The sequence below is a fragment of the Narcine bancroftii genome, chromosome 11, assembly GCF_036971445.1.
Source record: "Narcine bancroftii isolate sNarBan1 chromosome 11, sNarBan1.hap1, whole genome shotgun sequence".
NCBI classification, from domain to species: domain Eukaryota; kingdom Metazoa; phylum Chordata; class Chondrichthyes; order Torpediniformes; family Narcinidae; genus Narcine; species Narcine bancroftii.
Genome location: NC_091479.1, coordinates 101,220,337 through 101,236,975, shown reverse-complemented (window position 1 = coordinate 101,236,975; position 16,639 = coordinate 101,220,337). Strand labels below are relative to the sequence as shown.

Here is a 16,639-nt window from a genome sequence, read left to right as displayed (position 1 = left end):
CCCCATACTTTGGAACATGTGAGGAAAATGGAGCACTCAGAAGAACCCCGTGCAGGCTATGGGCAGAACATACAAACTCTTTACAGACAGTGCTGGATTTGAACCCTGTTCACTGGCATTGTAACAGATCTGAGCTTAACCGCTATGCTAACTACACCACCCTTTACGTTAATTAGCATGTGCAATGCAGCTTGCTACTTAGCTCTTTTATGCTCTGATTATTTTTTAAATTTGATGCAGCACAGATATGCAGTTTTAATCCTGTCTATTAAATACCCAGTGATACTAACCCCATTTATACGAACACCATTTACCATCACTTAGTCCATAGCCTTCCATGCCTTGGCTGTTTAAATGCTTGTCTAGATGCTTCTTATATGTTGTGAAGTTCTTTGCTTCACTCCACCAGCCCGTCATGCAGTGCATTTCAAAGGAAAACATTCTTCCTCTGATCACCTTCTTGAAGTAAAGGGGAAGACGGTGAGGGTAGACACTGATAAAAAAATCACTGGTCTTTAAAATGTACGTTTAAATACTTTTAGAAGCCGATTCTGACCACTGAAACCTGTGCTGCCCCAATTAACCTACCAGCCCCCCTTGATTTGGAGGGTGGGAGGAAACCAGAGCAGCCGGAAAAACTCACGCAGACATGGGCAGAACGAACAAACTCCTTACAGGCAGTGCCGGATTTGAACCCGGATCGCTGGCTCTGTAATCGCGTTGCGCTAATCGGTATACTAACTGTGCTGCCCCTTTTATCGCCTAGTCCTAACTAATCCTCTAACAGACCAAGTTGCTTGAACATGCAGTTGGCAGGTCAGAATTAGCCATGCCAGATCCAGACCAAAGTTTTCCTGACCAGATGGATATTTGTGAACTGGTTGGGTGTTTTATTTCATTGCACTTTCAACCTAGACTTTACTTACATTAGATTTACCGAGCTTTCTCTTGAATGAATTCAGATTCTCAAAATTAGAATCAGAATTTATTGTTATGAACATATGTCATGAACTGTGTTGTTTTGTGGGAGTAGAGCACAGGTGCAAAACTTGCGAGATATTACATTTTTAATAAATAAATTTGTACAAAAGAAGAGAAAGTGAGGTCGTGTCTGTGGTTCATTGTCTATTCAGGAATCTGATGGCGGAGGAGAAGCTGCTATTTTGGTACCAGTTGTCTTCTGGCTCCTGGACCTCCTCCCTGATGGTTGCAGTGCGAAGAGGGCATGGCCTGGGTGGTGAGGGTCCTTGATGATAGAGGCTGCTTTCCTGGGACACCGCCTCGTGTACATGTCCTCAACAGATTGAAGACTGGTGCCCATGATGGCACTGGCCAAGTTTACAACTCTCTGTAGCCTTTTCCAGTCCTGTGCATTGGCTCCTCCGTACCAGACAGTGATGCAACCAGTCAGAATGCTCTCCTCAGTAGAAATTTGCAAGAATCTTTGGTATTTTATCAAATCTCCTTAAACTCCTAATGAAATATAGACACTGGCAAGCCTTAGTCATGATTGAATTAACGTGAAGGCCCCAGGAAAGATCTTCAGAGATGTTGACACCCAGAAATTTGAAGTTCTTAACTCTTTGCCATGCTGGGACATCATGTAAATCTTGAAAGGTTTTTACCCAGTTGATATTTTTCCATGAAACATGTTAGCGCTGACTAAATTGGAAGAGTTTTCAGACAAGTCCCTGTTCAATGACTTGAGCACCCAAATCAGTACCTCGACAGAGGGCACAGTCAGAGGTGCTGCCTTTTGAGTAATATATTAAGTTGTCTATAAACTGAGACAGAGAGGCTATGAGTCTTTAAATGAACCCCCCAATTTCTAAATTGGGATGGGAACTTAGCATCATTTAAAGAACAGCTGGTGTCCTGGACAATATTTCTCCCTCATCAACATGACCCTAATTGATTTATGTGGAAAGGTACACGATGCAAATTGATTGTTGCACTTCCTAATTAAAAAAGAAATCAATGTGTGTATTTCAAAGGTACCTGATTGGGTGGAGGAATATATCTGGGATACCCAGAGGTAGCGAACTCCCTTTATTGATGCACTGGTTGTTCTTGCTTTTCAACTGATTACCTTTCTCCTTCCACTCTTACCCACAGGTAGTTTACCTGCACAACAACCTCATTATGAATGTGAACATCAACGACTTCTGCGGCCAGGATTACTATGCCAAGAAGAACCTATATTCAGGGATAAGCCTCTTTAACAACCCTGTCCCTTACTGGGAGATCCAGCCAATCACATTCCGCTGTGCCATGAATCGAGCAGCTATCCAACTTGGCAACTTCAAGTAAAGCCTCCCACTGCACCCCATCCCCCTAACTGCTCCTCCCCAACCCATCATCTGTCGCAGGAGGCGCTGAAAATCTCTTGCATAGCTACTTTGGACAAAAATCCCAAGAACTATCAGTAGGTTCAACCATGGCTTAATTCCAGGAGACAGATGCTACTAAAATATCTCCATTATTCCTAATAGGTATAGAAACTTGCTTATCCTCGAGCCTTGGCCTCATGCTTGACAATGTACTCTATGCTCGCAAACCAATTACAGGCCCCACCAGCTAGTAATTTATTGTCCATTGGCATGATGGTCTGGCGGCCACACTCTGTACCTCAAGGTTCCTTTGTGGGGTTCCCAGGGCAATGAACCATTTCTTGTCAGACTCCATCACTCTTTGAAGTGGCAACTGCAACCAATTTGTTACAGAATCCTTTCACGATCCTTCTCCCTGTGTGGGCAGGGATGGGGAGGCGAGCAGGGATTCCGACTTTTTATTTGTAAGCTCTATGTATCATAAACAGCATGTTGGTGCTTGTATGTCCAAAGTGATACTAAGACTAAATATATTGTAAACTCTGGGCAGTTTGATTCATTTTATCTTAGATTGATTCTAAACTTTTTTTTCTTTATCATAAAATACCAAGCACAGGAGAGGGGCTCTTCTGCGAGCAGGCACGTTTGCCCTCACAGCCATACAGCCATGTAAAGTGCAGAATTTACAGAGTATGGGGCTGCAATGAAAAGAAAGATCCATTAGCCAGACCAGGCAAAAGTGGTATGGTAGCACCAATACTGGCTTCATTTGGGGCCCTGATGGCTGCGAGGAAGCCTTTAAGCCTGTGGGTGCACGTTCACACTCTGCAGTTTCTCCTCGATGGCAGGATGGTGGTGCCTGCATGCGATGGATCCTTCAGTACATTCTTCTTTCACATTGCCTGAACAGGTCTAGTGACCTTTTGCCCAGACGAAATGGAATAGGGTCTTGCTTTACCTCTTGGTAAAACTTCTTTGCCAGCAACATTATTGAAATCACTGTAACCAAACAGTAGAAGAGTGAGCCTACAAAATGCATCTTCCCAAATATTTTGTAACAGTGGGGTTTAAAAAGTTATTTGGGTAAATAAATCTCAGCCAAGGGTGCAAGGTACACCAGTTCACCCACTGAAGTTTTGGTATGCATAATTTGGGATGAAAGCAGCAGGAGATTTTTGCCGCACCAACATATCTGTTCATGGCCTCATACCACCGAACCAAGGCCATCCACGAACTGGAGGAACAGGACAACATTAACATCGATGTCTCCATTAACTCCCTCCCCTGAGTCTTACTCTTTCCCTATCCCTTTGTCTCCTTTCCTCCAGCTCCCCAATCCCTTCCCTTCCTCCTCATATCAGAGAGCTACCCTCTCCCCGTCATCTCAGCTTTTTTCTCTTCTACACTCCCACCCATTACCTGTTAGCTTGTGCTCCTCCTCTTCCCCCCACCTTTTTATTCAGACACCTGCCTGCTTTGTTTCTTATTCCTGACAAAGGGCCCAAGCCCAAAACATGGGTTAACTTGTACTTCCTATGGATCCTGCGAGATCTGCTGAGTTTCTCCAGCACATTTGTGACCTTTAGGATGAACGAGCCGGGTATCAAGAGTACCAGAGGAACTTGCTGCATTAAAGACTCGTTTAACCACAAGACCTCAGCAAATGTTTTCATTTCAATCCACATGGTGCAGCAATGAGGAAGATCATGGGGAGATGAGAGAGAGAGGTGATTTTGGAGCATAATAAGGTGGTGCTAGGGAAAAAAGGGGGAGAGACTTTAGGAGAATTAAGTCTGTTGAGAGGGTGGAATTGAAGAGATTGCAGTGGAAGGAGAGAGAGTGGGGAAAGATGATTGGGAAACAAGAAAAAGATTGGGGAATACAGGCTGGGGAAGGGCTTGGTGGCTATAAAGCAGACTAAGATGGGGATCGAGGCAAATTGTGCTGGTTACCTGTGGGATCTCACCTCAGCTGGTGGGATTACTGATTTCTTTGCCTGTTGCTGTTAAATACAACAGGTTCCCGATATCTGAATGACTGTGCCTCCTTTGAACATCACTTCTCTGGGGAAAGTTGTGGAGATGACCTCAAACTCACAGCTATAGTAAATACATTTCATACATGTTGGGGGGGGGGGGTGGATTAGGTTTTTGATTTGTGATTTTATGATTTTTATCCATGACTCTGACCCACCTGTGGGTGGAGAGAGGTGGAATGGTTAAAATTTTTATTCTGGTTTCTCCTTGGGGAGGGCGGGGTGGGTTACAATCCAAAGTCACTTCTTTGGTGAAAGTCTTTGATTGGGAACCATTCCCGTTAAAAAAGGGCAGTAGCAAGCTTCCTGCCAATACCTGGTCACTTTACCTTCCCTCTCCATCAATCCCTGGTAACAAAAGGGTGACGAGAGAGGAAAAGGTATTGATGGGGCTGTAGAAAAAGGCATTTCAACCCGATCTTCCAAATTCTGTTTCTAAGCTAATTGATCTGAGGCAGAGAAAACTCTAGGTCTTCTTCTTTGGCTTGGCTTCGCAGACGAAGATTTATGGAGGGGTAAATGTCCACGTCAGCTGCAGGCTCGTTTGTGGCTGACAAGTCCGATGCGGGACAGGCAGACACGGTTGCAGCGGTTGCAGGGGAAAATTGGTGGGTTGGGGTTGGATGTTGGGTTTTTCCTCCTTTGTCTTTTGTCAGTGAGGTGGACTCTGCGGTCTTCTTCAAAGGAGGTTGCTGCTCGTCGAACTGTGAGGCGCTAAGATGCACGGTTTGAGGCGATATCAGCCTACTGGCGGTGGTCAATGTGGCAGGCACCAAGAAATTTCTTTAGGCAGTCCTTGTACTTCTTCTTTGGTGCACCTCTGTCACGGTGGCCAGTGGAGAGCTCGCCATATAACACGATCTTGGGAAGGCGATGGTCCTCCATTCTGGAGAAGTGACCTACCCAGCGCAGTTGGATCTTCAGCAACATGGATTCGATGCTGTCGGCGTCTGCCATCTCGAGTACTTCGATGTTAGGGATGAAGTCGCTCCAATGAATGTTGAGGATGGAGTGGAGACAACGCTGGTGGAAGCGTTCTAGGAGCCGTAGGTGATGCCGGTAGAGGACCCATGATTTGGAGCCGAACAGGAGTGTGGGTATGATAACGGCTCTGTATACGCTAATCTTTGTGAGGTTTTTCAGTTGGTTGTTTTTTTAGACTCTTGTGTAGTCTTCCAAAGGCGCTATTTGCCTTGGCGAGTCTGTTGCCTATCTCGTTGTCGATCCTTGCATCGGATGAAATGGTGCAGCCGAGATAGGTAAACTGGTTGACCGTTTTGAGTTTTGTGTGCCCGATGGAGATGTGGGGGGCTGGTAGTCATGGTGGGGAGCTGGCTGATGGAGGACTTCAGTTTTCTTCAGGCTGACTTCCAGGCCAAACATTTTGGCAGTTTCCGCAAAACAGGTCGTCAAGCGCTGAAGAGCTAGCCCCAAGCAGTTAGAGATTGCAGAAGAAAATCAAAAGCCACTATAATGAGGACTCTTCAAGCATCAAAGAAATCTACAGTACATGTACACACACACACACACACACACACACACACACACACACACACACACACACACACACACACACACACACACACACACACACTCATATTTATGAGGTGGAATTTATTGCTGAGTCATGTTCCATACTTGTCTCTTCCATCCTTTCTTGTGAGAGTACCTAACCTGGACAAAATAAGGACAAGGTCACAAATTGGCAGTTACATGATTCTTCCTGATAGGCTAGGAGTTAAACTTCTATGTGTATGGAGGCAGCTGAAACTTGTAAAAAAGATGGATTTGTTGTTGACAACAGGGACACCTTGAAGGAGTGTGTGAGAGAATTCTAAGATGGATCAGCCGTACAGAAACAAGATGGAGCAGGGTTCACAGCTATGTGATCTTTGCTCACTTCATCTTTGAGATTTTTTAAGAAACTTAATCAATGCTGCTCGTTCTGACAGTGTTTTAGTGGTGAGAAATTTCTTTCCTCCTTTGACAACTGAAACAGGCTGGTGCTACCACCCCAATGTAGACATGTACAGCCCATTGTGTTCAGGATGACTGGGGGAAACCTCTCTACACCTAATCTCACCATTCAGTTCCTGGCCTGAAGTCTTGCAAGCTTCAACACCTCAAGTACTCTAAAACTGCCAAGAATTTCTGCCTTCAGCATTTTCTTAGGCAGTGTCTTTCAGCCTATTCAGGTGCAGTGCTGGATTTCAATCCTGCTATCCTCGTACAGACGTGATTATCCTTGTTTTGGTGAATTGGGCCGACACACTGTATCTCTTCCCACATTTGCTGAACAAAAAATGCCCCGACTGGAATGCCCAGCTCAAGATTTTAAAAATGCGCAACTTCCTTCTGATCCTCAATGTAGGAGAGGGACATAGTCATCATCTATGGTTTGTAGCCAGCTCTTTGCCAGCTTTCATATTTCACTGTTCTGTCTATAAACCATTCACAACTCAACAGCGATGCAGTCGAAAAGTGAAATGAAGATGGACGCAAATTATATTTGTTGTCCACTGACCAAAATCGGAACAGGTGTTCTCGGTTGGGGAGCTCACTTTTGAAGACTTGACTGGAGAGCATCTGACATGAATTCCTACAACTGTTCAGTGACATTCTGACTTATGCTGACAATGCCAGGGTTAGATCCAAGTTGCTGACACCACTCATTTTACTTTCTTTACTGAATAACCTTAATAGTCCAAAGAAATGGGATCTTGTTCCAGGTTCAATACCTTCACTAATAAATAGTTATCAGACCACACACACTGTGCCCAATTAAGTTCTCTCATAATGCTGTTTTGTGTGTTGAGATAAGGGAAATATTAGAGCTCACACCACTGGATGTTGCAGTCACTGGAAGCTCATTTTTCTACTGAAGGTTTTCTAAATAGATTCAAACACAAAAATGCTGGTGGAACTCAGGCCTCACTGTTCAAAAATATGGATACCATGAGAGGTGCTGAGTATCTGCAGAACATAGAACAATACAGCACAGTACAGGCCCTTCGGCTCTTGATGTTGTGCTGACCCATATATCCCTTCCTTAAAATAAAGTACTGGTTTTCGTGCAGTTGGATAATCATGTTGAGGAACTTTGGGGGACATCCGATGCGCTCTAGTATTTGCCAAAGCTCTTTCCTGCTCACGGTGTCGAAGGCTTTGGTGAGGTCAACAAAGGTGATGTAGAGTCCTTTGTTTTGTTCTCTGCACTTTTCTTGGAGCTGTCTGAGGGCAAAGATCATGTCAGTGGTTCCTCTGTTTGCGCGAAAGCCGCACTGTGATTCTGGGAGAATATTCTCAGCGACACTAGGTATTATTCTATTTAGTAGAATCCTAGCGAAGATTTTGCCTGCAATGGAGAGCAACGTGATTCCCCTGTAGTTTGAGCAGTCTGATTTCTCGCCTTTGTTTTTGTACAGGGTGATGATGGTGGCATCACGAAAATCCTGAGGCAGTTTACCTTGGTCCCAATAAAGCTTGAAAAACTCATGCAGTTTGGCATGCAGAGTTTTGCCGCCAGCCTTCCAGACTTCTGGGGGGATTCCATCCATACCTGCTGCTTTGCCACTTTTCAGTTGTTCGATTGCCTTATATGTCTCATCCAGGGTGGGAACCTCATCCAGCTCTAGCCTTAGGGGCTGTTGAGGGAGCTGGAGCAGGGCGGAATCTTGGACTGAGCGGTTGGTACTGAAAAGAGATTGGAAGTGTTCTGACCATCGGTTGAGGATGGAGATCTTGTCGCTGAGGAGGACTTTGCCGTCTGAGCTGCGCAGCGGGCTTTGGACTTGGGGTGAGGGGCCGTACACAGCCTTTAGAGCCTCGTAGAAACCCCTGAAGTCGCCAATGTCCGCGCTGAGCTGTGTTCGTTTGGCGAGGCTAGTCCACCACTCATTTTGGATCTCCCGAAAACTAGCAAGGTCGGGTCAGATACAGCAATGAGCTACTGAACCCTTCTCCATTAACAATGGCGTGAAGCAAGGCTGTGTTCTCGCACCAACCCTCTTTTCAATCTTCTTCAGCATGATGCTGAACCAAGCCATGAAAGACCCCAACAATGAAGACGCTGTTTACATCCGGTACCGCACGGATGGCAGTCTCTTCAATCTGAGGCGCCTGCAAGCTCACACCAAGACACAAGAGAAACTTGTCCGTGAACTACTCTTTGCAGATGATGCCGCTTTAGTTGCCCATTCAGAGCCAGCTCTTCAGCGCTTGACGTCCTGCTTTGCGGAAACTGCCAAAATGTTTGGCCTGGAAGTCAGCCTGAAGAAAACTGAGGTCCTCCATCAGCCAGCTCCCCACCATGACTACCAGCCCCCCCACATCTCCATCGGGCACACAAAACTCAAAACGGTCAACCAGTTTACCTATCTCGGCTGCACCATTTCATCAGATGCAAGGATCGACAATGAGATAGACAACAGACTCGCCAAGGCAAATAGCGCCTTTGGAAGACTACACAAAAGAGTCTGGAAAAACAACCAACTGAAAAACCTCACAAAGATAAGCGTATACAGAGCCGTTGTCATACCCACACTCCTGTTCGGCTCCGAATCATGGGTCCTCTACCGGCACCACCTACGGCTCCTAGAACGCTTCCACCAGCGTTGTCTCCGCTCCATCCTCAACATCCATTGGAGCGCTCACACCCCTAACGTCGAGGTACTCGAGATGGCAGAGGTCGACAGCATCGAGTCCACGCTGCTGAAGATCCAGCTGCGCTGGATGGGTCACGTCTCCAGAATGGAGGACCATCGCCTTCCCAAGATCGTATTATATGGCGAGCTCTCCACTGGCCACCGTGACAGAGGTGCACCAAAGAAAAGGTACAAGGACTGCCTAAAGAAATCTCTTGGTGCCTGCCACATTGACCACCGCCAATGGGCTGATAACGCCTCAAACCGTGCATCTTGGCGCCTCACAGTTTGGCGGGCAGCAGCCTCCTTTGAAGAAGACCGCAGAGCCCACCTCACTGACAAAAGGCAAAGGAGGAAAAACCCAACACCCAACCCCAACCAACCAATTTTCCCTTGCAACCGCTGCAATCGTGTCTGCCTGTCCCGCATCGGACTGGTCAGCCACAAACGAGCCTGCAGCTGACGTGGACTTTTTACCCCCTCCATAAATCTTCGTCCGCGAAGCCAAGCCAAAGAAAAAAAAATAAAGTACTAAACCATCCCTACCCCGTAACCCTCTATTTTTCTTTCATCATGTCTGTCTAAGAGTCTCTTAAATGGCCCCAATGATTCAGCTTCCACCACCATTCCTGGCAAAGCATTCCAGGCACCTTCAACTCTCTGTGTAAAAAATACTTATCCCCGACGTCTCCCCTAAACTTCCCTCCCTTCACTTTGTACAAATGTCCTCTGGTGTTCGCTGATCCTGCCCTAGGAAACAGGCGCTGGCTGCCCACCCTATCTATGCCTCCCATAATCTTGTAGACCTCTATCAAATCTGCTCTCATCCTTCTAAGCTCCAAAGAGAAAAGTCCCAGCTCTGCTAACCTTGCCTCATAAGACTTGTTTTCCAATCCAGGGAACATCCTGGTAAATCTCCTCTCTAGCCTCTCCGTAGCTTCCACATCCTTCCTATAATGGGGTGACCAGAACTGAACACAATACTCTAAGTGTGGTCATTACCATGACCTCTCTACTCCTGAATTCAATCCGCCTATTAATGAATCCCGGCATCCTAGAGGCCTTCTTAACATTCCTATCAACCTGTGTGGCGACCTTGAGGATGCATGGATTTGCACCCCAAGATCCCTCTGTTCCTCTATGCTCATAAGTTACTGATGATTAACCCTGTACTCAACCTTCTGGTTTGTACTTCCAAAATGCATCACCTCAACTTATCCAGATTGAACTCCATCTGCCACTTTTCTGCCCAACTCTGCACCTTGTCTATATTCATTTGATTCAAGGACTGTTTCTTTCTTGCTGATATCAGATGCTTAAATGAACCTCTCATTGATAAAAACACAACGCTGGAGAAATTCTGCAGGTCAAACAGTGTACTTCACATAGCAAGGATAAAGATACATAACCAATGTTTCAGGCTAGAGCCCTTCATCAAGGTTACCTTCTCCAGTATTGTCTACACATTATCTACAGACTTCCTTGTTTTACCTTTCATTGGTAAATGATGCCCTTACCCTATTTAACTCCATTTTGTTCTAAACCCCTTATTCACCTTTGCAATATAAAACCTGCACTCTGACTTTACTGAAAAACTACCCTCTCCATTTTTGTTATCCTGTTTTCTGCTGTACTCAAGTATGGGTTTAATTTATTTTTTAAATTTTAATTTAATTTAATTTAGACATATAGCACGGTAACATGCCCTTCCAGCCCATGAGCCCATGCCACTCAAATACCCCAATTAACCTCCAAACCCAGTATATTTTGAGGGTGGGAGGAAACCGGAGCACCCAGAGGAATCCCATGCAGACAAGGGAAGAACGTACAAACTCTTTACAGACAGCGTGGGATTTTAACCTGGATCGTTGCCGTGTTAATAGTATTGTGCTAACCATGTCACCCTGACTTGCTTGGAAAGCAGACAAAACAATGCTTTCACTGTAAACTCAATACACGCGACAAACAATTCAATTCAAATTCAAGAAATGAAACACAGTTCTTTTGTGACAAAATCAGCAAATTAAAAGGTCGAATCTTCACCTTTTTCACCAATGAGGAAACTACTGATCGGAAAACTCAAGAGATTGCAGATACTGGAATCTGGAGCACAAGCCATACTAGTGGAGGGTCAAGGGCTTGGGCAGTATCAGTGGGGGCAAAGTGATAAAGGTTTGGGCTGAGAGGAGATTTGATGGCAATATACAAAATTCCGATGGGAATTAATAGAGTAAATGCAAGCAGATTTTCCTTCCACTGAGGTTGGGAGAGATAAAAACTAGAGGACATGGTTTAAGGGTGAAATGCAAAAAGTTTAAAGGGAATATTTGGGGGTGGGGGGGGGATGTAAAACATGAAAGTCTGCAGATGCAATGATTGAGGTAAAAGCACAATGGTAGAAAAACTCAGCAAGTCATACAGTGTACCGGACTTTATATAGCAGAGATAAAATCAACATTTCAGACTTGAACCCTTCATCAATGGAAGAGGATAATGTGGCTTTTATTCAAGCACCTGCCTACATTTTAATATATATAAAATATAAAAGTTCAAGTTTTATATATAAACCATTCACAACTCAACAGTGATGCAGTCTAAAAATGACATAAAGATGAACAGAAATTATATTTCTTGTCCATTGACCAAAATCGGAACAGATGCCCTCAGTTGGGGAGCTCAGCTGTCTGGAGAGCTGTTGACATGGATTTCCTGCAACTGTTCAGTAACATTTTGACTAGCATATGCTGAAAATGCCAGGGTTAGAACCAAAGTTGCTGACACCACTCATTTTACTTTTCTCTACTGGGATCACCCTTTGAATATCTCAACAGTCCAAAGAAATGGGATCTTGTTCCAAGTTCAATAGCTTCACTGAAAAATTCACTTGAAGCAGAAGTGTTTTACGTGCCCCTTGATCCTCCCCCTTCCCTCATCTACAACCAGCTATGATCTTATCCACTCAACCAAATATCCTCTCAACTTTCTCAATCTACAAGGCCAAATCCAATTCTTCCAGTTGAATCTTATCCCGGGGACCATTCCAGTAAATCTTTTCTACAACATAGGATCTTTATATCCTATCTAAACTGTGACCAAAATTAGCAGGAACTCCTGTTGTGACCTTCCCCTCCCTTGGTATGCTAGCTTTTATTTGTGAATCCCAGAATTCCCTGTACTTCAAGCTCTCTCCCAAGATTCTTTACTACTTTCAAGGATTTACGTACATATGTTAACAATGAGCTAAAGGTTTGTCCCAGTATAGAATCATAGAACATTACAGCACATAAATTGGCCCTTTGGCTTTTTTAGTCTGTGCTGAATTATTATTCTCCTAGTCCCACTAACTTGCACCATTCTATATCCCTCCTTTCATGTACCTGTCCCAACTTTTCTTTAATGTTAAAATTGATCCACATTCACCTTTTCAGCTGGCAGTTCATACCACACTTCTACCACTCTCTGCATGAAAAAGTTCTCCCGAATGTTCCCTTTAAATTTTTCCCCTGTCCTCTATTTTTTATCTCTCCTAACCTCAGTGGAAAAAAAATCTACCTCTATCTCTACCCATAATAATTTTACATATGTCTATTAAACCTCCCCTCATTCCTCTACATTCCATGGAATAAATTCCTAACCTGTTTTACCTTTCCCTGTAACTAAATTCTTCAAGTCCCAGTAACATTCTTACAATCTTATTCATATCTTTCCTGTAGTTAGGTAACCACATTTGCTGGCAATACTCCAAATTTGGCCTCACCAATATCTTATACAATCTCACCATAACATCTCATTCTTCTACTTAATACTTTGATTTATGAAGGCCAATGTGCCAAGAGCTCTCTTTGCGGCCATATCTACTTGAATGGGTGGTCAAACCGTCTAATTCCTTCATGCAGTTATGATTTACGGCATCACTTCATGCTCTGTTCTCCCATCTTAGATCGTAGAATATGAACCTCACAGGGTGTCATTCCAGGTCCCTCTTAAACTCTCATACCTGATTCTCCAGATCATAGTTAGAGATCACAGCTTTCAACCAAGACCTGAAACTAACTGCACTTTGTAGTCAAAACAGCCCAGGAAACTATACAGAGGCAAGAAAGGATGTTCCCTTAATTATATCCTTAAGTTTATAACTAACATCATAAAACAGATTAACAGCTTATTAGAGTTTGGTTTGGTCTATGTCTTCCAATTACTGACTTTTCTGCCCTCAAATCAATTTATTCCAATTTACTCGATCAAAACCCCACCTTTATTAAACATCACTTTAACCTTCTCTGCTTTATGTCTTAGCTTATGCAGTGTGTTTTGCAATTCATTATAGAAAGATAGATTGAGGAATTATTTTTTGAAGAATTAGAATGCCAACATCAATATTGTGTCCTCAACGTAAAAAAAAAGACAATAAGACATAGAAGCCAAAGTAGGACATTCAGCCTGTCAAGTCCACTTTGCTATTCCATCATGAGCTGATTCATTCTCTCACTCATCCCCATTCCCCTGCCTTCTCCCCATAACCTTTGATACCTTCCTCCCTAACCTTTTACACAGGAACAGTAATTTTTTTTACATTGTGGTACCAGCAGGAACAATCCTACCCACTTCTCGCACATGGCAATTTTTAATCTGCTATACTTTGTACTATCTCGAAATATAAATCTGTAAAGAAGCTCAGCATGTTGTAGGATAGTTTCCAATTTGCAGTGAAGTACATCAGGAGGGTCCAATTAATAAGATATCCGCATTTACAATCCTCTAATTGTGAACAGGGCTTGCATTTTAACTTGCTCATCTCTCCATTAATCCAAGACCCCAACCCTTTCCTACTAATTCATCACTAATTTGTGGTCATTTTCCGAAACAAAGGCAACAAGTTTCTGGTGAACAATGTATCCCTTCACTTCCATCACTGAGCCCAACATTGCTCGGTCACAATGGATTCCTTAATAGATAGATAGGGTGGAGAGCCACCATCTTTTTCCCAGGGCAGGAATAGTAAACAACTACTCCATCACAAGCAGCAGAATTTGGAGGAAACTATACTTTGAAAGGTGATTGACTTCCAGGAAGAGTGATCCCTCATTAGCCATTAGGCAGTTGACCGGTCCAGTGTTGGCATCTCATTGGGGTTCTCTGTGCTGTGGGCACACATCCTGTTAACAATGGTACAGTACTTATAACATTTGGAAATTCCATACCAGCTTTATCACAGTAGATCCAGCACTCTGGGAGAATGTGTTTGTGCATCGAATGCTTGGTAATGACTGGGTAACGCCAAAGGATCGGATTGAAGCTGTCTTAAGCTGAAAGACAAAGCAAGCAAATGCATGTTAGCCAGCATCTCAATGTTCAGGTTTATTGTCAGAGTTCATACATGACATCACATACAACCCTGCAGACCAGGCAGAATTTCTACTTATCCATTAGTGCAATTAAAAAAAACCATAATCAAGATACTATTCAAAAGAGAGAAATGTAAACAAAGAAAGAAATTTAAACAAATTGACTGTGCAATACAGAAAAAAACATTCAGTAGTAACTAATGTGCGACATAAATGAGTCTCTGATTGAGTCCTTTTATTAGGAGTTTGATGGAGGAGGGGGAGCAGCTGTTCCTGAACCTGGTGGTGTGAGTCTTGTGACACCGATACCTCTTTCCTGAAGCAGCAGCGAGAAGAGAGTGTGGATCCCTGATGATTTCCGCTGCTCTCCAATGGCAGTGTTCCCTGTAGATGTTCTTAATGGTGGGGAGAGTATTGCCTGTGATGTCCTGGGCTGTGTCTGCTACCTTTTGCAGGGCTTTCTTCTCAGACGTATTGGTGCCCCCATACAAAACCGTGATGCAAATGGTCAGCACGCTTTGTTGACGTTTGCCAAAGTTTCCGATGACTTTCCAATCCTCCGCAAAACTCCTGAGGAAGTAGAGGCGCTGACGTGCTTTCTTTACTATGACATTAGTGTGCTGTGTCCAGGGAAGGTTCTCCAAGATAGTGACTTCCAGGAATTTAAATCTGCTCGCCCTCTCCACCTCTGATTCCCCCATGATCATTGGGTCATATACCTTTGGTTTTCCCATCCTAAAGTCTGAAATTAGCTCCTTGGGTTTGGTGACATTGAGGGCAAGACTTTCGTTAGTACAATATTCGGCTATGTTTTCAATCAATACATTGACCCTTGTTTTATCATAAAAATCCCAAAAATTCATTTGGTGAGGGTTGGGGGGTGGGTTTTTCCTGTAGAATCCAGTTAGTGAATCTCAGATGGAATTTTCTTTTTTTAAATTGATTTTTGTATATACACACACACACTCGCACAACAGAAAATGTAAGAACAAGAAAAATATGCTACCAGGTACTGAGAAATGACAATGTATCCTAGAATAAAAATGAATGTTGCAAAGAGACTAACTAACTAATCCTAAATCTATACCCCCTAAAATAAAACAAGAGAAAAAGCCACTGGGATGCCTTAAACCACCTAAATGGTATTAGTAATGGTACGTTGTTGAATTGGCTTATATGTAAATAAATACAATCAGGAAGAGACTACAAATGCTTTGTATATTACATAAAAAACAGTAAACCACTGTATTGCATGTTAAATATTAAAATATTCCATAAAAGTGTGCCATATTTAGTTTTCAAAACATTACATCTAATCTTCCCGAGGTTTAAGCATGATAAGGTTTGGGTCGTCCATTGCGCATAACTGGGAGGGATAGAGTCCCTCCATCTCTACAAAATATATCTTATAGCCATTAAAGTGGCAAAAACCATCGAATGGCCATCCGACCCCAATCATCGACTATACTTATCACCACACCAAATAAAGTTGGCATGGGATGAGGTTGCACCCTCATCACCCATTGTTGCTATGCCAACCAGCACACAATGCCTGGGAGTAAAACTGATGTTCAAATCCTTCAGGGCCTTCACATTATCTCCGTGCTGTACTCCAGCTGTACAAAGCTCCAAGGCCACTGCATCCCCTTCATTTCAGGTTACATACAATGCAAATTTCACCTGCTGCCGCAGAACTTGGAAGATCGTAGAAAATAAAACACCACAGCACGGTACAGGCACTTCGGCCCTTGATGTTGCACTGTCCTATATATTCCTACCTAAAAAAAAACCTTTTCTACCCATAACCCTCTATTTTTCTTTCATCCATGTGCCTGTCTAAGAGTCTCTCAAATGCCCTTAATATTTCAGCCTCCACCAAGGCATTCCCTGGCAAGGCATTCCAGGCACTCACAACTCCCGTGTGATGTCTCCCCTAAACTTTGCTCCCTTCACTTTGTACACATGTCCTCTGTTGTTTACTACTCCTGCCCTGGGAAAAAGATGGTGGCTCTCCACCCTATCCATCTATTAAGGAAGCTTCTCCTTGATTTTCTCCCATTTCTAAACTCCTTTTTTCCCTCCAATGTCTCCTTTTAAAATATTTTTTTTGCCCTAATATCTCCTCATGTGGTTTAGTGTCAATTTGTGTTCATTAAAACATTTTAAGGCAACTCAATTTCTTCGTAGAAGTCTTCTGTTGAAAGTCAACACTGGGCCAGAAATGGAGATATTAGGCCAGGTGAGTCAAATCTTTGAAAGAGGGCAGGTTTCAAGAAACAACATAAA

At 43.6% G+C, this 16,639-nt stretch overlaps 1 protein-coding gene and 1 long non-coding RNA gene across 3 annotated transcripts in view; one reads left to right on the top strand and one right to left on the bottom strand.

Moving 5' to 3' along the window:
* Positions 1-2,875, top strand: part of dcn (decorin) — a 53,499-nt gene extending 50,624 nt beyond the window's left edge. For both annotated transcript variants that reach the window (XM_069904293.1, XM_069904294.1), the window contains exon 8: positions 2,116-2,875. In XM_069904293.1, the coding sequence (XP_069760394.1) occupies positions 2,116-2,310 (195 nt within the window). In that variant the 3' untranslated portion in view covers positions 2,311-2,875. The remainder of the gene's footprint in view (positions 1-2,115) is intronic.
* LOC138746232 (uncharacterized) overlaps positions 1-15,800 on the bottom strand; it is a 189,344-nt gene extending 173,544 nt beyond the window's left edge. The window contains exons 1-2 of the long non-coding RNA XR_011346812.1: positions 15,664-15,800; positions 14,210-14,314 (exon numbers count right to left, since the gene is read on the bottom strand). This is a non-coding gene — a long non-coding RNA (uncharacterized lncRNA). The remainder of the gene's footprint in view (positions 1-14,209; positions 14,315-15,663) is intronic.
* Positions 15,801-16,639: the final 839 nt, after the last annotated feature.